The sequence below is a fragment of the Cyprinodon tularosa genome, unplaced genomic scaffold (assembly GCF_016077235.1).
Source record: "Cyprinodon tularosa strain WSP-4 unplaced genomic scaffold, ASM1607723v1 ctg348, whole genome shotgun sequence".
Taxonomy (NCBI): Eukaryota; Metazoa; Chordata; class Actinopteri; order Cyprinodontiformes; family Cyprinodontidae; genus Cyprinodon; species Cyprinodon tularosa.
This window is the reverse complement of record NW_024039061.1, coordinates 735,523-758,004: the sequence shown is the minus strand read 5'-3', so window position 1 is coordinate 758,004 and position 22,482 is coordinate 735,523. Positions and strand designations below refer to the sequence as shown.

At 38.1% G+C, this 22,482-nt stretch overlaps 1 protein-coding gene and 2 non-coding genes across 4 annotated transcripts in view; 2 read left to right on the top strand and 1 right to left on the bottom strand.

Annotated features, from left to right (window-relative positions):
- The first annotated feature begins 2,275 nt into the window (after window positions 1-2,275).
- LOC119789802 (F-BAR and double SH3 domains protein 2-like) overlaps window positions 2,276-22,482 on the top strand; it is an 89,989-nt gene continuing 69,782 nt past the window's right edge. For both annotated transcript variants that reach the window (XM_038294905.1, XM_038294904.1), the window contains exons 1-2: window positions 2,276-2,595; window positions 13,796-13,893. In XM_038294905.1, the coding sequence (XP_038150833.1) occupies window positions 2,575-2,595; window positions 13,796-13,893 (119 nt within the window). In that variant the 5' untranslated portion in view covers window positions 2,276-2,574. The remainder of the gene's footprint in view (window positions 2,596-13,795; window positions 13,894-22,482) is intronic.
- On the top strand, window positions 22,063-22,136 carry trnat-agu. The gene has a single exon. It is a non-coding gene; the product is annotated as a tRNA-Thr (tRNA).
- trnam-cau lies at window positions 22,379-22,451 on the bottom strand. Its single transcript has one exon. It is a non-coding gene; the product is annotated as a tRNA-Met (tRNA).

Here is a 22,482-nt window from a genome sequence, read left to right as displayed (position 1 = left end):
AAACCTATAAGTAATTTATGTCTTTAGATGTACAGATTATTGCCTTTTAATTATCTTAGAGATAGCTATGTATGTTTGTATGTATATATGTATGTATGTATGTATGTATGTATGTATGTATGTATGTATGTATGTATGTATGTATGTATGTATGTATGTATGTATGTATGTATGTATGTATGTATGTATGTATGTATGTATGTATGTATGTATGTATGTATGTATGTATGTATGTATGTATGTATGTATGTATGTATGTATGTATGTATGTATGTATGTATGTATGTATGTATGTATGTATGTATGTATGTATGTACGTATATATATATATATATATATAGCTGGAGATAGGCACCAGCACCCCTCGTGACCCCACTTGGGATTAAGCATGTCAGAAAATGGATGGATGGATGGATGGATGGATGGATGGATGGATGGATATATAGGCCCAGAGGAACATCTGTGCAGAGTGATAGACAATGATCAAGCCAAGATCCTGTGAGACTTCCAGATACAGACCGACCGAATGGTAATGGCAAACCAACCGGACATAGTGGTGGTGGACAAAAGGCAAAGGAAAGCTGTTGTGGTTGACATAGCAATACCAAGTAACTGTGACATCTAGAAAAAAGAACATGAAAAACTAGAGAAATTCCAGGGGCTCAGAGAAGAGCTGGAGAAAACCTGGAAGGTCAAGGCATCAGTGGTACCCCTGGTCGTTGGGGCACCCGGGGCAGTGACCCCCAAGCTGGAGGAGTGGTTACAGCAAATCCCTGGAAATACATCAAACATCTCAGCCCAGAAGAGTGCAGTTCTAGGAACAGCTAAGATACTGCACAGAACCCTCAAGCTCCCAGGCCTCTGGTAGAGGACCCCAGCTTGGAGGAAAAAAAGGGGCGGGCAAGACCTGATGCCTCTTGGTTGATACCCAAAGTATCAGCCAGAACGCATAGGTACTGAGAAGTGGTCTGTGGTCCTCACCTGTAGAGCCAATCCTTTATTGAGTGTGTCTTGCTAATTGGCAATAATTTCCAACTCTTTTCTATTGCATTTGCACGAAAGCATGTTAAATAGATTTTCAACCAGTGTTGCTTCCTAAGTGGACAGTTTGATTTCACAGAAGTTTTATTGTGTTGTTTATGTGCTCCCTTTATTTTCTTTAAATCTGTATAGATAGATAGATATCTCATCCACATTAGGTATTTGCCTCTTGTTTAGGGGTTGTAGGAAGGGCCCCAGCAGTCAATGCGTGTAAGACATGGTTTACCCTGGAGGCCATCAGTCCATCACGGGGCAACACAGAGACAAACAGGACCACCACACACGACAACCACACTGGCAATCAAGCCTAAAGCAAACTAATAGTCAGTTTTTTTGGCAGAAGGGAGATAGTCGTTGACTTGTCTATAAATTTTTTCAAGAGCCCCAGCCAGAGTCCCAATATGAATTTGATGGAGATTCTTAATGGGAAGCTGTGGGTTATGGCGATCGCATAAAGGTCTTCCAACTTAAAAGATTTGGAGTTAAATACACACAAGAAATGATAAGATAGAAGAGTTTTAATTAATACAAGTCCTGAGATTTAAAAACGCTGTTTCTTTAAGTTGTTTATTGTACTGCTGTTTAAAAAGACAGGCTTTATTTAAAAAAAAGTTCATGTAGGAAAATGCTTAAAATTATTAATGCTTAAATTAATATAATATAATGTAATATAATCTGATATAATATGATATAATATAATATAATATAATATAATATAATATAATATAATATAATATAATATAATATAATATAATATAATATAATATAATATAATATAATATAATATAATATAATATAATATAATATAATATAATATAATATAATATAATATAATATAATATAATATAATATAATATGAGCACCTAAGAGAACTTTTCATTGTGCTTCACGGCAATCGATTTTTCTTTGATCGACTGCGGTTTCTTGTTGCTATGCAGCTTCTTTCTAATCATGCTGGTTGCCGTTTGTCCTAAAAAAACGCAAGTATAATTTCGTTGGAAGAGCCAAAAATCAGTCACCTTATCTTCATATTTGCTTTCAAAGACCTTTGCCGTCGTGTTAATTGTAGCCATGTTGGCACCAGTGGAGAAACAAATAACAGACGCTGTGCAGCATTTGGTGAATTTTTCCTCCTAATCATAAGAACCCATCCTGTCCGCACGGTGGCGCCATTGAGCTTCAGTTCACTGAACGGGGTTCCCTTTAACACTCCCCCTTCTCCCCTTCCCTCTGCTCTTTCTTTCTCTGCTGCCCACAACAGTACAGTACATGCTCTCGTAGTGGCAGCAACCAGCACAAACCTCCCTGTAGCTCATTAAAACTGGCCATTTATCATCAATCATGGCCGCCGGAGTACAGGTTTAACTCTCCGTCTTCTCCTCCCTGTCGACTTTTTACAAGGAGAAGGGAGGAGGGAAGGAGGGGGGATTTCTGTTTGCAGAGATATCGAAATATTATTATATTATTTGGATTTCCTCCTGGAATTACAAGAACATCTCAGAAGGGAGACACCATTCATGTCAAATCTCCAAAATGCAGCCGCCGCCGAGGAAGGTGAGTGATTTCCAGGAACCGTTATGTTTGGGAGCTGCGCGCACACTGACAGACATAACGGTGTTGTTACCTTCCGATGGAGGTCATTTATTGACCACACCGCGGAAGGCGTTTGTCAAACACAAGGTTAAAGACCTGAGACTGGCTAACATGGCGACTTCTGAACCGACTTTAACGTTCATCTGTCCGGCCATCAGAACGTCAAGCAGCGCTAGCTTAGAAGGCGCTAAGGTGGGCTGCTGGAAGACGTTTGAAACAAAGCAGCACTGTTTTATTTATTTATTTATTTATTTTTTTTTTACTGTAAAACCAAGCCGCCTATTGTTGTAGAAATAACTTTAAATTAACCGTTTGTTTGGCGGTTAAGCTAAACCCGTTGTTGTTTTGCTAACGTTTCCCTGCTGTCAGATTTGTGACAGCTTTTGTTTCAGGACATCACACCATCAACAACAAAAACAAAGCTTTTGTTTAATGGGAGCCATCGTCTTTTTTACTGGAATAGTAGAGCTTAGAAGAAACAAGGGGTATCTTTGTTTGATCTGTGCAGACAGGAGCTCAGATGCCCCTCCAGAAGCAGGTCTGATGCTGGCTTATCGATCCGCTCTACAGTGGAGCTCAGCACAGCAGTCTGGGAGCATCAGGTTTAAAAAGTAAAGGGAGGCTGCAGTTGGAGGACTAATTAAGAGCTTCAGGACTTTTTTTTTTTTTTTTTTTTTTTTTACAACCTATAAGGTCCTTCCAGAGGTGTAGCCAGAATATATTTTATAAGGGTACTCTGGCAATACCCAATGTACACTGAGGGGTGGCCCAAAGTGGATATGCATCAGAACCTCAGGGTCAATCTACTCTGTTCTAACAGGAAAATGAACAAGCAAAACATCCATATTTTCCAAATAAAGACTAACTATACTTTCCTACATTCTTTGCTAACAAATAGACGCATATATTCAAACATCCGTCATTTCGAAATAAAATGTATCGTGATTTCACTGAAGACTCCTAGGTGACTTGCAGAGACACATGATTTTCTCTCTACCCCATATAATGCAAAATCTAGTTTTGAAAAGAGCATGAATTCTGTACTTATCATCTCTGATGTTCCTATATTGATGTGTATAATTAACCACAAAAAAATGTTTTGAATATTACACTTGAAAGTATTACTGGTGCCACCATCTGTATTAGAGGAAAAAAAAATGGTAAGGGTGGCCCTGGCCGCCCCAGGCCCCCCATTTAGCTCCGCCACTGGCTCCTCCGTATTCAGTTCAGCTCACTTCAGTGTAACTATAGAGGTCCAATTCATAACAAAATATAAAGGAAGGGTTTTTAAAATACAACATATCTGATGAAGTTCATTTAAATAAGGTTAGAGTAAAATTAGGATTTTATCATAGGTCATTTCTATCTAACATTTTGAATAAAACAAAGAAAAACTGGTCAATGGGGACTTTCTATGGGGAAGAAAATGAGAGTCCATGATCGATGTTAAAGACATTAATAGCTCCATCCACCGCTTCGTAAAAGAAAGAGACTCTGCTTAAGCTTTGGGAAATTAGTGTAAAAACCAACAAAACAAGTTAAATAAAGAATAAGGCAGGCAGGTAGAGGGCTGAAATGATGTCAGTACATCCTGGAGTAGTCAAGGGATATAGGCTTAAGTTGAACCAAAAATGAGAATTTTAGGCCCAGCCTTATTAGTATAATCACAGTTTTCACAATTTTCAATCCAAGAGGCAATCCATTTTGTTCACATTGCAATTACTGGGAGTAATGCTACGCTAGGACCACACGCTGCAGAGGTAGCAGAGGCAGCATCAAGGCACAGCAAAAGGTCCTGCAGCACGTTTTGAGCAGCAGGAGCAGCGCCTTACAAGCTTCTGAGCATCTAAAGTGCTTCACATGCAGCAGCTGCTGGAGTGGGAAAAATAGAACTTTTGCTGCTCGACGCGGCGCATCTACCAAACAGAGAACCTGATCTGGGGGCTGAATGGGAGACAGACACAGCGCTCCTGATGCAGAACGCTATGATCACTCCCCTGAAACTATTTATTGATGCCAAAATTAACCTAAAATGTCAAAATCTGCTGGCAAAATATGTCTGCTGTTATTATTCTGGTGCCTGCACTTTGGATTAGGTACATGCGAACCACTAAGATCTCCTTCCAGCTGCCATGAACAGTAGCGGAAAAGCAATCAAGCCTGATGCAGCTGCTGAAGGGGATTTCCATTGATAGTGCACCACCAATGTACGCTGGTTTCGTGCTGGTCGGTCAGCAAAATAATATTTGAAGGCAGGATCGTAATCTTGAGGAACTGACTGCACAGATGGTGTTTTGAGAGTGACCTTCTCACTTAAAAACATATTAAAACTACTTTTTAAGTGTGTACAAATCAGACCGATCTGTACACACTTAACTGGACAGGCGTTGGACCTTAATGTGTACAAGCATCAAAAATGAAGTAGCAGATGCTTTTTTGCTGCTTCTATCGCATGCGGTCTCAGTGTGGCATCAGAACCTTCCTTTCTCACTCCAGCCCTTTTGGTGGCGCTATGACTGTACGCTTTAAATGGATCTGTAGCCACACAGAGGTGAAAAGAGCTGCAGGTACTGAGCAGATCCACGCGTGCGGTAGAAGTGATTGTCTTCCAAAAATCTAAATTGTGATTATTTTCAAACAGTGATTGCAATTATATTTTGATATTCCCCCACGCTAACTGAAAGCCTGTGGATGTTTCCCTCTTTGGTTTTCTTTTTTTCATCACCTTGAAAAGGTGCTTGTCCACAGTCCATCGTTTGCAGGACTTTACTGTAACATTTATGCTAAATAGAGCTTATTTCTACTCACATGTATGAATCTGTTTGCTAGCTGTTACTCTCTCTTCTCTCCTATGCAGCGGTAAACCCACTTTAAGGGTTCTACTGCCACCTAAAGGGCCGGAATGAGAAATGTAGGATCTTACTCTTGTTTAATGTAATGTGAAAATTAGAATGAGAGCGTCTGCAGTTTGATTAAATTGAGATTATATTCCAGATGCATTTAATTGTTGAGCCCAATTTCCCACATACCTGTAACAGTAAAGCCATCCACCATGGACTCTGGACGAGCACGCTTTCAAGGTCATGAAAACAATTAAACCCTGGAGTTAAACATCTACAGGCTTGTAGTCAGGGCAAAGATAAACCCAAATAAAATCATAGTTAATATTTTGGTTGAAAAAAAATCAAAAGTTTTAGATTATGGCTAAATGGTTCAGCCCTAACCCAGACAGAGACTAAGAGCTGGTTTTACTAGAAAACATCTAGTAAAACACAAAAATTCTAGTAGTTTAGGTTTGAAAAGTCTGTTATTACAGCCTTCTCACTTTGCACAATTTGCAAAGCCTACTCTAGAGCAGAAGTAGACTTTAAATGTTATGCTGAAAAAAATCCCTAACTCTTATCTTCTAGGATTAAAAAAAAAAGAAATGAGGAAAGTAATTATAGTCTGGTTCTTTAGATGGAAGCTAATGTGTGAGATTGAATTGAATGATGTTTAACCATAGGAGATGTGATCCCACTTTTGAACAATCATTTAATAATGCATCCCATTTGACAGTTTATTATTTTCATTTCCAAAACAGGACTAGTTTAAACACCTGATAAGATCCAACGTTGCCTTTTTATTAGAATCTAAGGTATGTTTATACAGGAGATGATGACTGGAGCTGTTTTTTGATCTGTGCGGTTTAAAGACAGATGCATGGGAAGCAGAGCTCCCCTGTGAGCCTCTGTGCACTTGTCTTTTAATTATCACATCTCTATCCCCCCTGTGCTTTTGATGTGCTGCTTTTTCCACGTGTCACTTCATGTCCTTTAAATCTCGCCCACTTTGCGAACCTCTTTCACGAAGCTGTTCTTCACTATCTTTTTGGATCGGTTTTATGTTAAAGCACTTGGGAGTATCAGCAAAACAAATACTGTTTTTTTTTTGTTTTTTTTTATACGGTCTGCGAAGGTGGCTGACACACTGGACGCACTCAGCCTGCAGTGCCACAGCCAGAGTGTATCAGTGTTCACCTGTGAGATACAAGTGTTTTCTCCCTCCCTGAGCGACACATCCAGCCCCTTAAGTGTTTTGTCTGTGTCTCAGCCCATCTGCTAACAAACTGCCCTCGTTTGAGGCTCATATATTAGTTTGATGGGGCTTAAATTATAGATGCCTGCTTCTGGGTTAACACAGACTAATAGATTAGGGCTGTCTAGATGAATTTTGAGCTGGCCTAAATGTGACAGACTTTATTCTCATGGTTGAAATTTCTCTTTTAAAAAAGAAAAGAAAAGGAAGCTTTTACCTGAGAGGGGACCCAGTGGGAGGAAATCCCTTTTAATCTGCGTTATTTTATCGCTCTTGTTCCCTGCAACAGTAGTTATAGTGGGTTTTCCATGTAAATGTACAATTACAGTCACAACCTTTGGTGGATTTCACTGTGATACACCAACGCCTTAGTGCTTAATGGAGAAACAGACAGGCAATATTTCGAAGTTTTCTAATATGGAAGTGAAAACCTGAAGAGTTGGCCGCGCATCAAATATTCAGAAAACAAAGGTTCAAGTTTCAGCTAAGAAAAAACGATTGAAAAAAACGGCATCTTGAGTGTGAGGATCGAGTCTGATTGATCCACTTAATGAAGGAGCTTTTTATGTTTGAATTATTCATAATGCTGATTTTAGTAGCCCACCTTAACAAACCAAGAAAATGATTTCTGGAGAATAGTCAGGCACTGGAAAGGAAATTGGTAAGAAAGCTGTTGTAATTCTTAAGAAAATTAGTAAGCCGGGGGGAAACTTTGACTTACGACAGCTGCGTGACGTACATCTGTTTGCTCCAACGCTCCAAAGCCACAGCACTGTTGTCCTTTAGACATTTACTTCATTTTATTTTTAGATCTTTGTCCACCAAAAATTTTAGGTTGTTTTTCGTTTTTCTGTGAAACTTTATGATTTCCTCTCAGTTGTCATTAAGATTCTTGCCTTTTCTAGTGTAGAATGGAATTGTGTTGCCACATTAAAGGTCCGTATTATTATATTTAATAATCTCAAGATGTCTAAAACAAAGCTCTAAAAACTGTTCAGAACTGTTATATCTCTGTTTGAATGAATGCCATTATATCTTTGGGCTTTTAACCACTTAGTTTAACGATTAACCTGATAATACAGCAAACAAATGAGAGATTTTTAAAAACAGGAAAGAGGGCACAAGTTATTATTATCTAGGTGTTTTAAAAAAAAACATACAAGGTCAAATAAGGACGTATGACCTCAATAATACCTGCTACATCTATCCAACAACCACTTTGGGTGTGTTGGATTTAGGGCTGCAGCTAAAGATTATTTGGCAAATTGATTAATCTGTTGATTATTTTTTCGATTAATCAATTAATAATCGGATAGCCAAAGGTTCATTAAAGAAGATTTTTACAGAATTAAACAAAGTTAAACTAGAAATGTTCCTCTTCAGGGGTTCTGGATAGAGCAGACAGACGAAGAAGTTTTTTTTTAAATCTTAAATGCAAAGGTTTATGCATTTTTATGCATAAATTTAGTTTATGCAAGTATTTTTATAAGTTGGTATAATTACTGCTCTAAGCAGGTCGCTCTGTCAGCTATACCAACATTTTAGTCTCTAAGCTCCGGTTAACAATTAATCGATCACTGATTTAGTTGACGATTATTTCAATAATAGATTAATCATGATTAATTCGATTAATTGCTCCAGCCCTAGTGAGATTATCCCAGTTGTTTACCAGTTTCTGCCTTCTGACTCAAACTCAGATGAAAGATGGGGAATTTCTATAAAGAGCCAGGAAATAGCGGCTGCTGCAAATGGGCACCTTTAAGGCTCACTAAGATTTTCTTCTGCCTCTACAAACATGTTAAACACCTTTTAGAGAAACAGGTTCTGCGTCAGAGGACACAGATTGAACACTTGAAGGACTCAAAATGAACCTTTCAAACCTTAGATTGGAAACTTTCCCAACTGTCGAGTACAGTGATGGTAGTATCAGGTCTTTATTACGTCAGAAAACTTTGGTTTCTCTTTCATTTTTCTATAGGATACATATTATTCTATTATAAGGGGTTGGCTTTTATATATAGGAGCCTGAATATTTGTTTTTTTCACTCACCTTCCATCCTAGATAAACATCGAAGGAAAAATTATTACATTAGAACAGGTGTATGTACATTTCTGAGCCCTTCTAGCTTTTCTTATGTGTTGTGTATTTTGTACTGCAGAGTAAACTAACATACTTTAGCTAACCTGTCTATAAATTTGTGTAATAAACGTGACTTCAATATTAAAGCAGAAAGGGTGTAAATGAAATAAATCTTTGTGTTTATCTCAGCTAAAAAAAAAGGGTGTGGTGTGTTTATTGTCACATTTAGCTTGTTGGAGCAATAAGGTAAGAAGAAAGTAGTTTAGTGGGATCATTTTGTTGGAAACCTTGGTCCTATTAATCCCAGCAACGGCCGTCTCTGTAGCCATCGTCGCCTTCTTCTATGCTATCGTTTGTAGTCCCGCCATCTCACTCTTTCTTTTTCTCCTCTCGGTCTCATTTCCTTCCTTCCTCCCTCTTCATGGTTCACCTCCCTCTCCTGTCACGCCCGGCTCGCCTCGATCGGCCTCCTGATCCCCACATAACCCTGTGCAGATACCTCTTTACGCCTCACCCCTCCTGTGGTTTCCTCTAAGTGAGAGAAGGTGAAATCAAGTGAAGTGCTTTTGCCCTGATAATATATTGAACCACTCCCTCTGTATCTTCAGAGGGGCAGCTAATGAGAGAAAGGAAGTTTGCTCTCTCTCTCTGTAATGTGTTGTTGATTGTTTTGTCTAGAAGCGTCATGAATTTACCCCCTGTTACCCCCTGTGAATAGATGGTGGAATCCAGGCCACAATGCTCGCTGACCTTCTCTGTTTGGCATGAGATGCCTGGATGTTTGTACATTAAGAGGTTTCCTTTGTCTCTGTGGACATTCTTTATTTTTAGCACAGGACAGCGTGAATAGATCTGGCTTAATCAGCGAAAACCGCCCATGTGTGAAATGAAATTTTATTTCTCTTTTAATGGAACCCACAAGGGTGGGTGTGTTTCTTAATGTGGCCATCCGTTCAACCGCTGCCACATGTAACAGCAAAGAAGCCGTGGTTCCATTATATAAAGATTAATTTTACCTGATATCTGAATCAACTCTTTTTGGCTGATCCATAACAGTTTTGCAAAAAAATATGTTGTTTTTTTGGTCAAACGTTGGAATAAAGTGCAGATCTGCTAAAACAATTGATTATGATGCGGTTTTATATTCCAAATCTTGTCAGCTGCAAAGCTGCTAAACCCCAACTACTGACCATTGAGTCGGTAACCACCAGGGGTCTGTTTCATGAAGCAGGTTTAACAAATTCAGATTCAAATCAGCAACTCTAAGCATATTTATTTGTTATATTTATTTTGGTCACTTTTCTGGTCACTTTAGTTTATTCATTGTCAGTATTTAATAACATAACTCAGGTCTCTTAAGTTATTTTTCTTAAAAACAATTCTGTTGTGGTTAAAAAAGTTGGTTAATTAAAGATTTAATTGGAAGTCTGTGTTTGTGTTCTTTATTAAAATTAAATCATTTAGCATTATCATAAAATGTCCAGGCAGAGCTGCACAAAAAATATGGTTTCAAATCTTTTCAATAATTATCGATAACAATCAATATACATTTTTTTTTCTATGTCGTTCAGCCCTAATATAAAGTGGACTATGGCAGAACGTTTTTACATTTATTAAAAGCACGCCTCTCTCTGTTGTTCCATTTTTAGCTCACTAAAATAAGATTCTTCCTGATCAAAATCCCACTCCTAGACCTATCTGTAATAATATATTTTCTAAATTACATTTTTGTAGCAGAAACTGAATTTTAGAAAGTTAAAAACACAACAAATCATACTAGTAAGAATTAAGTTTTATATATCAAGAAATGTTTACACATTTTAAATGGCCATTCTGACATTTATCAGCTTGACTGAAAATGTATTAATGATATATGAAATACATTTTATCATAGTTAAAATAATACATATTGTGACCAGTAATATTAGGTATATGGAGATCTGAAATAAATTTCTAGACATCCAGAATGTCATTTTGTTTGAAATGGTCATTTAAAGAAAAAAATGTTTTTTCAGATAACAGGAATACATACTCACTAAAATTAGTACATATCAAAACAGCCTGCCATAAGTGTTGTTACTGTGAAAATATTGCGGGATTATTTCTTGAATGGTAGTAGATGGATGTATCTATTTAAGTGAAATCTTCTGGCAGCAGATGAGGATGAAGAATAAAAACATTGTTCTAATATATAGAACATGTGGATCATCTCATGTATCCCTCCTCATGTTGGTTCAGTCTTCTATCACGCAGTTAATACTAGGTGGCTGACCGTTTGCAGCCGTGCTTCGGATGTGATCATCCCAATAAATAGCCGGTATAAGTGGCTATTAGGCCCATAGAAGGCCTTCAGATTGTGCAAGTAGGCTCATTAGGTTGTTATCATCGAGTTAATCCTAACCCTAAAGTAGTTTTCCCTCGTGGAATTAATTAATCTTTTTTATGTGTAATCTGAAAATAATTTCAGTACATCTTCATGTATTGTAAATATAACTAAATAAAAATAAAATGATCCGCATCTTGCTCGTATTAAACAAACCAAAAACAGGTAATCTTATGCCCTGTCAACTCAGAATCCTCTCCCTATAAATATTTAATTCTCTGCGAAAAAGTGCCGACCATTCTTTAATAAGAATAATCCTCATCAAGCGGATATGCAAGGTTTGTTTTCAAACCCTAATACGTGTAACAGACCTAGTGAAATATATATATATATATATATATATATATATATATATATATATATATATATATATATATATATATATATATATATATATTGTGTGTTTTTATGCACACAACTATGCCAAAAATAAGACTAAATCAGGAAATAAGACAGCGTGATTAGCTGTAAGGAGAGCGGAGACAGTGGAGACTCTGAGTTTATGGAAGAAAACCTGCTACCGACCAGGTTATTTCTGGGGAGAATGTTACTATGGTGACTGAAACAAAGGTTAAGGAAATTCTCTTTGTGAACCGGAAAAGTCAGAGTTTCCCTGTTTTCAGGCTTAGACACCTTACGGTAGTTTTTTTGGTAAACCTGCTTCATGAATCAGACCCCAGAACATAACTGTAGTAACCAAATAGGAGGAGAAATATATTACTTTTTGAAAAGTTGCTAAATTCAAGAACAAAACCCCCCATTAGAGTCATTTATTAAGACTATCTGCCACAAACAAGCAGAACTTAAGTTTCCAGATCATAAATATTATTACATTGGCAGCAAAACACCAGGAATTTGTATCATTTTCCTTACTGTTCTGGAGCTGTGAAATGTTGATGTGGATTTCAGTTATCCTAGAGTTTCCTAATAGATTTGACTGCCAGCAGAGTTCAACTTAACCCGGGCTTACGCTGTGCGATTTTTTTTGTTGCCCTTTTTGGGCAGATTCTCCAGTCGTGTGAGAATTTTCCGATCGGACCGACTTTCAGCCTGATCATGCATCATGTGTCGTTTAGTGTACAGGGGATAACGAGGGGCGATCAGCCTCCCACGACCTCCTCCCGATCAGGAATCAAACCTTTGATTTTCTTCAGACCGTCAAGGGCAAAACGTTCAGTGGGCAAACAAGGATTCTTCTTCTTCTTCCTCTCAGAAGAAAACACAGAAGCATGGCAGGGCAATGAGTGAAATTGAGTTCTTTCTGTAAAATTGACAGGAGTAGCCTTGTTTGCTCAGCCATGTCTTTGTCCAAATACGTCGCCGCCTTTTCTTTTTAGGGCTTTCAGCACAAAATTGCACAAATTACAAAAGCAGTGCATCTAGTAAGCTTCATATTTCTCTTCTACTCATTCAGCTTCCGGATAGACGAGTCAGAGCAGGTCCATCTCACTGCGGAGCTGAGTCCCACGTGGTTTTTAGACGTTCAGTGTGAGCAGGTAGATTGCATCAAAGCAGGACTAACTGAGACAGTGCTGCCCCTTTGCCTCACATATACAACCCCTGACGATAATTATGGAATCACTCGCAGGATGTTCATTCAGTTGTTTGATTTTGTAGAAATTTTTTAAAATGAAAATGTGGCAGAACTAAAAAAAATGTTAAGGCAACAACCTTCAGTAAAAGTTTAAGTTTAGGACGTCAACATAACCATTTAAATTTTGCTTTTGCCTTACATTTAATTTGAGGTTGTTGCACATTGGAAACTAGACTTTTTCTCAGTTATGTAAAAAATCTTACATTTCTTGCTTTTGAATTTACTTTTCATTCAGCAGCTTTTTACTGTATTGCACAAACTTATTGGTTTCCTTTAACGAAACCCTTCATTTTTTCATGACTTCTATGGGGGTTGAACCCACTACCTTAGAGGTCCCACCAAAAAGCTAATTCCCTTCTCATTTACTGAACCAATTGCCCCTTCAGCCCCTCCCTTTGTGGTTGCAAAGCCTGACAACTGTTAAACTATCATAAATTGTTGTTCAGCAGCATATTGTTAGCAATAATTTTATTGTTAAAAGTGAACATGATGATGACAAAGACTCTTTAGCTCAAAAGAAAGATGATTTTCCCGCATTTCACAAGAAAAGCACAAAGTTAGCAGAACCTTCACATGTCAAACTAACCTACAATTTTAAGGTATAAGTAGACTACTGACAACTGGATATTTTTTTCTTTAAATAATAGAAACATATCCTTTTAACAGAATATTTTCCATAAGATATTAAAAAGAAAAAACAGCTGACAACAGCTTTTTATGCTTCTGATTTATACAACCCTCAATCCCAACAGGAACAGGTGGAATTAAAAGAATGATGAAATGTGAATTAATATAGATCATTGAATCATAATGTGCCGATAAAACATTAAGGTGGCATACCGTCTTCTAACTCTAGATCATTTTGCATGCAGTAATGAAGTAAAAACCCTCCGGCTTCATCTCTTAATGACATTATAATCCTAAATCTGCAATGAAACTCTAATCATATGTTTTTCTGCCTGCTGGGAGACGAAGAAGCGCGTAATCTCTCAGCTGACAATGTCTTTGTTTTCTTTACTCTCTTCAGGTCAAAGTGACGCAGGAGCTGAAAAACACTCACGCCGAGCAGATGACAAGGCTGCACTTTAAACATCAGACTGAATGTGATCTGCTGGAAGACATGAGGTATGACGGATCTCTGCTTTGCATGATTGGCTCCGACGGGATCCTTTTCCGATTCATTGTGACAAAGTATGAAAAAGGAAAACCTCAAGCCAAATGGCAGATGTTTTCAAATCTTTTCATTGCCGGTGGATGCGATTATGCCCGGCACAGATATGCGTGCACAGAAACGGTAGCGAACAAAAGGAAGGGGGAAAGGGAACTGCTAAGGAATTAGAGAGGCGACATGACAAAGAAATAGATAAGAAGGAAGAGGTATTGTATTTATGAAGCATGAAGATGATGAGGGCATTGCGTATCATTATTTTATAGATCTCACTATTTTTTTATGTTCCTGGTGTCATTTTCCAGTCTATCTTTCTCTCTGTTTCCTCATGACCCATGTGAGTTGCCAGTTTTCCCATATGGATTCAACTCTGGGATAAGGCATCACTTCCCTTTCTCAGTTTCATTCACTCTGTTGGCTAAACGTTGATTATTTATGACAGCGGAAAAAAAACAAAAAACGCTTTCTGCCTTTCTGCTCCCGTTCCTGTCCTGTGCTCTGTTTCTCATTCTCAGCCTGTTTCCACTCGTCCCTCTGTCCCGGTGCTCTCTGGAGGGCAGCTCCAGCTGTTTGTGACCAGACTGGCCTGTTGCTGTAGGGGTTCTGGAGAGTGAACATAGCTCAGGTCTCACTTGTGGGAAATCGTGAGAGCCAGTTGAACACATGCATTCAAACTGTGTTCAGTACATGAGAGATGAAACCGCATGCCATTGGCAAAAAACATCCCCAAATTATTCCTGTCATCCTTATCGGTGGAAATAAAAGGCTGCCTGCAGGGTTTTCTCAATATGTTACCTAAGCTTTTATTGTTTTGTAATTATTTGTGATAAAACATTGTGATGGCTGGGGCCCAGGCCCCTGCTGTGACTCGCATCTGTTGGCTGTTTGTTTCCTTAAGCAAGACATTATGACTCTTTATGCAACCCAGCTGACCCCAAATTACATTGATGCAGTTTGATGCATTGTCTTGGTGCAGCAGGACAGCATGGTTCAGTGGAGATTTGATGTGTTAGGCCAGAGAAACTTTGTAAGGTGATACTTTTCATTTATTTGGAGTGAAAAGCGTGGAGAGTGTTTGTTTTCAGCCTCCTGAGTCAATCCTCTGCCTTGCCGCAGCTGAAAAGTATTTTTAGGACCAATTTAGATGCTACAGTGTTTGCCAGTTTTTCTTTATAAACATCTAAGCTCAGTTAGATTAGATGTACAGGATGTTTAAATCTTGTTTATTAGGTCTTGGCACAGATTCTTCCAGATTATTGGTAGTTAAATCATTTGCAGCCTCCAAACGGTTTTCTTTGAGGATTTGTTTGTATTAAACTGCATCCATCGTCACTTTGGGTGCCAGTTTCTGAAGGAAACTTGATGCACTGGATTTTAATTGCACTTAAACATGTTATTAGTAAAAGTAATTTCAGCATCATGCATCCTTTTCCTTGCAACAATCTAGTATATCTATCAGTTTTAACATATAAAATGTCTTTTTTATCGATTGTATGAACAGTTTTGTTTTTATAATAATTGTGCATTGGAAAAAAAAGGCTCATAAATTGCTTTAAATCTGGAAAATAATCAACCCGCTAAAGAATAGAGGCCTGACCTCCAGTATCTTTGAAAGGATTAAAGCCTGCAGCAATGCACAGGAAGTCTGGCCTCATGGGACATTTTTCAAAGTTGAAAAGTGCATATTTTTCTTGATGAAGAACACATTAAATGTGGCGCCTTAATCCCAAAAGCTGCTCAGAGTTTTTTTTTTTTTTCAGAGGTTATTTACTCTACTCAGAAACTAGGGAAGTTGAATAAAAGCACTCGTTGCATTTGTGTTTTCAGTTGTTTTTAGTTTTTTTGTGCCTGAATTCTGTGCAGAAATAGCTGTGCAATTTCGAAGAAAGAGGGGCGAGGAAGGGGGGTTTACAGTATTTGATCTTAAGGGAAGAGAAAATGATGAGTAGCCGGTGGGCTCAGAGAGTCAACTTGATGTCCTCAATCCAGCTAAATCCCCCCATTCCCTAATATCTGGCTCAACAGAGATGCACGCATCACCCACTGCTGCTGACTGGTAAAATCCTCTCACATAGAAAACGCCTGTGGTCGTATTCCTTTTATTTCGGTAATATTGTGAGCTTTACTGGGTTCCTGCAGATTCAAGGTGTTTTTTCCTTTTGGATGGCTTGATTACGCCTTTGTGTCTTTACCTCATCAAAGGGTTTTCATCTATAAAAATAGATTACCTTAAAATCAACCAAATTAAAAGTGACAGTTTAAGCTGTTGGCTTGGGATCTTTATGCGACATACTTGTTTTTGTGGCTCTCCTTTGCAGAATGATATCTGATACCGTGCATTCATCCAGATTTATAGTAACTCCTGGGAATTATCTGTGCATATCATTAAAACATAATGTCTCTCACTGCTTAATAGGCAGATGAAGCTCACCAGTTTGAACCAGTGATGCTCTTAGAGTCCTGATGAGTGCTCATAGCTGCTCCTTTCCATAATTTAACAGCACAGGAAAGTTAAAATCAAACCCTTAGATTATTATGAAACTGTCCTTCTGGCTGGTAAAAGCAATCGGGTATGAATGTTTCAGTATTCCACAAAATTATACAGCAAAAAAAAAGACAACTGGTAAGTAATAAAGTGCTATTAATCCTAATCAACATGAACACAGCCACACTGTTCGCCTTTGACTTGAGTCCCAGTGAGAGCACTGATTGAATATGTTTGGTTTGGTTCTCAGCAGCTTAGGAAGGTGTGAGTGTCGTTGATCTCAGCTCAAAGTGTTATCCTTAAATTGATTAAGTGCCAGATCCTTGAATATTGCTTTATGAATGACCAAGGACTCCCTGCGTCTACTGAGATCTGTGTAACAGGCTGTGTTTCAGCCGCTGTGACTGATTGGAGCAAGTCTCTGTGATGATCTTCTCCTTTGCTTAAACAGAGATTCAGCTGTTGAACTGGTCACTTATCCTTTATTTTGTTTGTTGCATTTTTCTGACCGTCATGACTCTGTTTTTAAAAAGTGGGATAAATGTTGGGCTGAAAAAATTAATCGGATTAATCCTGATTAATTGATTCTTGAAATAATCGTCAACTAATATAGAAAGTAAATCAGGTTTATTTATATAAAACCTTTATCAGACAAGCGTCACAATTTGCTGTATAATATGAGGTGTAAAATACAAAGCAGCACCATATAAAATACATATAGGCAAATAAATACAATCATAGCATTTTGATCTCAGATTGGAGAAATTTACCTCTGGATTTAACCCATTCTAGTGGGCTGCCATTGTGTGGCGCCCCGGGGAGCAGTGTGGGGTTAAGGGCCTTGCTCAGGGACCTAGAGTGGCAGTCTGTGGGAGTGGGGCTTGAACTCAGAGTTCCAAGATCTATGCCCTAACCTCTAGGCCGCCACTCCCCCTGGAGACTTTAATATGTGTCTTTAGCTCAAGGATAAACCCACCTTTAGCAGCAATTATATCAAAATTATGAAAAAAAATGTAAACATTTTGCATTTAAGACCAAAAAAACTTTTTTGTCTGTCAATATGCTCTATCCAGAACTCCTAAGGGGAATAGTTTTAGTTTCGCTTCGATTACTTTCTTAAAAAAAAAATTTCTTCTTTAAGGAACCTTTGCTATCCAATTATTTATCGATTAATCAAAAAAATAATCGACGGATCAATCGATTTGTAATAAAAATCTTAGTTGCAGCCTTGGATAAGTCATAACTTTGAATAAGTTTGGGAAAAATCCTGCATTTAGGATTTTAGTTTAAGTTCTCAGTCTCTGGCATGTTTAAGATGAAATCGGAAATCATTTAATGTGGAAACCTGTAGATGTTGGAGATGAAATGTTCATCACTCTCCATGCAATTGGATTTATTTTTGATGCTGATTCATCGATTATTGAGCATCAATGTTTCTCACCAGAGTCAATAATTAATCTCCAGCCACATATCGCTCATATGAAACAACGATGACAAATTCTTTTTGCAGCACTTCATTTTTATGCAAAGGGAAAACTGCTAATTGATGTAATTTATGGTTAAACAGCTACTGATATACCAGTTTTTAAGAGATTGTGAGACTTTCATGTAATAATGACAGCATTTGTATTTAACTTTATAAGATTCCCTTGTTTGAACATTCTTCATAGAGATGTTAACATTGTTCTTGCTTTTAAATGAGCTGTAATTTTAGACTCCCTGTACTTCTATAGTGCTCTTTGAAGACCCCTAAGTGCTTCCAGTCATTCACTCTTCTGTTCACATGCTGATGGTTGTAAGCTGCACTGCAGCTACAGTTAGCACGCTATGCCCGCCAGCAGCAGGAGAGGACATAAGTCAGAGCAGAGGTTTGAGCCGGCAGCCCCGGGTTACAGGATGAAATCGTACTCCCTTAGCCTCCCGGCCTGCAAGTTAAGACAAACAGGCACAGTATTGATCGGTCCAACATGGGTTTAATGTCTAAGTGTAGCCCTAACCTTACTAGGGACAGGCCTTGTTAAAGTGTTCAGAAATGGGCAGAGTATTCATCATTAGGGGAGAGTTGTCCTAGTGGTTTGAGCAATGCGCTTGTGCTCTGAGAAGGTTACAAGTACCCGGTTCAATCCCCACCGTTTGCAATATGGGTCCCTGAGCAAGATCCCTGGGTGCCGCACAATGGCAGCCCACTGCTCCCCGAGGGAAGAGAAGCGTAGCCTTTCACCAATCCCATGAGCCAATGTTTAAGGGTCATGAAATAGATCATTGTTAATTTTTAATATCTGACTGTTTTCGTACCATCACACTGATGCCTTTTCATTCTGTTCTTCCTACAGTTTACCTGGTTTTCAAGTTAGGAGAAAACCTTTAGTGTAATCAGCAAAATGTCTGCAGAATCTGAAAGAATCTCCTCCTTTATGTCTTGTGGTGATCATGCAGTGTGAAAACATAACAACTCTCCTCTTTCTCTCTTTCAGTCTGACTCATGCAGCTGATCTGTTAGTGCAACATTAACCAGAGATTTTAGCCATTTCCTCGCGTTTAAATCCTCTTTTCGTCTTTCTTTTTTAGGGAACCCGTTGCCTCATTAAACAACGCTCATACTGTATATCTATTTCTTACCCACTCTTTAGGCACTTAAGTGTTTCCTATTAGAGGCGTTCACTCTGTTTCCTTTTCTTGTTTTCTGCTTCACGCACAGCTGAGGCTGACTTGATTTCCTGACTCATACACCTTGCAGTTACAACACTAAATTCATCATAAGCAGAGTGAAGCTGAGGGAGTGATGGGAACAATAGAAGCAGTTTACAAAAGCAGAGTGCAGAAATCACACAGGATAAAAGACGACTGAGGAGATTAGTGAACAGCGTGAGTAGACTTTGAGAAGCAGAAGACGGACGAGTACATTTTATTGTTACTCAGAATTTCTACAACTTTTATACCGCTGTAAGAATTTAGCGGTGGCATATAAGCATGCAAAATGATTGTAAGCCATATCTTCACCTCATCACTGGATACCTGTGTTTACATATTCAGGCTCTGCTGTAATGTCACCATGACATCACGAAAAGTCTAGACATGCCCAGGGATCTCAGCACGTTTTGTTGATGTGCTTATTGGCTCTGTGCTGGTCTTGATTTCTCTTCAGTGTTTTTAAAGCATCTTACTAATGCTCAAATATCCAGTAAAACATTAAAAGTCTGATTGGATCAGCATTTGTTGCTGCCAATGATAACACAAATAGTGGAAATTACTTTTTTCTTCATTGATTCAGGCTTTTTTCCTATTAAAAACTGAAACAACGTTGTCTCATAAAAATAAAGAAAATAAATATATAAGTGGAGGTAAACATTCTTTCACTGCAATGTAAACAGAGGTAGGTGAAATGCCCAGATATGGAATCAATCTTTACACTAGTTGCATATATGTAAGGAAAGGATAAAGAACATCAGCCTATTTAAGTGTTATTTAAATAAGAGTAGAGATACTCTCACAATTATAAATTAATAGTAAAAGTAGGGTGAAGTTCAACTACCCCTTAAAGTAATTTTTTTTCCCAATAGCTTCTTAATTAAATGTAAATAGTCCATACAAATATTTACTTCTCATTTCTGACTCTAGCTATCAGTATAAATTAGTTTAATAGGCAATGGATTAAAAAAGCTTATATGCACTTCACTTTTCTACTGGTTTGGTATCCCTTTGGTTTGTGACCTAAACTCAATGGGCTCCATGCACAACTCCACTACTTCCTGTATTTAAGGTAACTCTTGTGCTTCCTGTCTTTTTCTACTGGATGAACTGATTAATCCAGGTGTGCATGACCTCAGTAACCATGGCGAGACACATCTGCTTTAATTATTCCATCCAGTAGAAAAAGGCAGGAAAAAAAGAGCTGATTTAAGTTCAGGAAGTAGTGGAGTTGTGCATAGAGCCCATTTAAACTTTAGTCATAATCCCAATCCCCGCTCCATCTTGTTGGTCCCCACAAGTACATATAAATCATAATGTAGTTTTGGGGAAATTGTTAACAAATACATGGCCACAGACAAACCTCTTTTGGCCTTATGTAACTAGGACCATACTGTATGTTGACTCCCATTGACTTCCATCATTTTCAACCCTTTCGATGCCCTAACCCTGACAATAACCTAACTTTTACCAGTTTAAACCTCACCCTAACCCTAAAATAAACTCAATTCACATTTAGCCATTGTAACTGGATGGCACCTGAGAACTGTTTGTTGGGTAAGGTGTGGTGAAAACCAGAAAACAAATGTAACCTAGCTGTCTGTTTTGCCATAAGTAAATACATTGGTATTACAACGTAGATAAGAACTGCTGTTTTCTGCTGAAAACCTCTGCTTATGGACAGATTTTTGGGAAATAAAGAACAACTATTGCTTGCTGTGTGAATCAGCTTTATTTCAGTTTAACTGATAAATGGTAATTGCTTCATGCGTCTTTATTCATCGCTTGTAATATGGTTAACCACCTGTGCAATTTCCTGTCAAAAATTAGTTTCGTCCAATTCGTCCTCTTTTCATGTTGTTCTGTATACTTTATAAGAAATTTTTATCTGAATGCGTAAAATCAAACAGACTGAAAACTGGGGCACAGATGTTTTTTTTTAAGGAAAGTGTACAGCTTCACTGGAGGAGAGAATTATCCTTTTTTTTATTTTTTGTTGTCTAATTTTGTACTTTTTGTGTTAAAATGAAATCCGTAACAGACGGAGTGGCCTGTAAAGACACACACAAAAGAAATGCTTCTCTGTGGTTCTGGTTGCTGGTAAAGATTCTCAGTGATCCAGGTCATAGTCATTCCAAAAATGTTTAAAAAAAACAACAATCCACTGGACTTTGTTTCCAAGTCATTTTCAAGACATTTCGCTTCCCATTCAGGAAGCTTTTTTTTTATTTTAAAATTAATGGATGGATACCATTTTTTATACGAGTTTTTATTCTCATGCCCTGGCGGATTTAGGTTTGATGTAATCTTTTAATTCAATCAACATGTTTTCTTATCACTTGCCAAGCCAGGGTCCAAAAGATAATCTGTGGAAGGAGTTAAAGACTAGGGTGATGGAAAGAAAGTCTTCCATTCTGAAATACATTAAGCTTTTGCAAAAGGTGAGTGAAACAAATAACAATAGGAAAAAGCAAATAGTTTATCAGCTAGCATAAGCATTTGATTCTCATACAAGCAATTATTTTATTGCATTAGTAATATTTCAGTCAGGCGAGAGCTGTAAAGCCACAGTGTTATTGTGGAATACCAGCAAAATGAAAAGTTTTGCCTTTTCAAACTCTGCTTTTAACACGCAAGACTCAGTGTGGTTCTTCTTTTCAGCATTAGACCGCATTAGACATTTGCCCTGCTGCCAGATGCCTATCAAATATTGCATCCGAGCAAGTCCCTGCTGTGAAGCTATGAACATATTTATTATGTACAGGTGATCGCAATCTGGTATAATACATAGTTCTATTGTTATCCATTCATGTGTTTGTAGGTTGGGCATTCTTTCTAATTCTACGTTGCTGTCCTTCCTGTTTGGTAAGCACCACTTGGGAGTGACGGTTAAAGCGAAGGTGGGGCATCTTGGGTTCAAATATTTTTTCTGTCACTGTTAAGTTGTATGTGTGGCGCTGTGGCTTAGTTGGTTAAAGCGCCTGTCTAGTAAACAGGAGATCCTGGGTTCGAATCCCAGCAGTGCCTTTTTTTTTTAATTAAAATTGGTAATATTACTGAGCAATGCAGCGTATAAGGCTACACACATGCTTGCTTTGAGAGATTGCTGTTGAGTCATCACAGCTAAAAAAACAGCAATTAGAAATTGATTTTGAATGTTGTTTCTGGTTGATGAATGCCTCTATATGAGTATTTCAGTTGTGTTTAATATTCTGATTTAACTATGTTTAAGTGAGTTAGGGTGATGCTTTTATAAATGCAGAAAAAACTGCCCCGTGTGAGGCTCGAACTCACGACCTTCAGATTATGAGACTGACGCGCTGCCTACTGCGCCAACGAGGCCTGGAGACCCCACCACCCTCACACCTGGAAA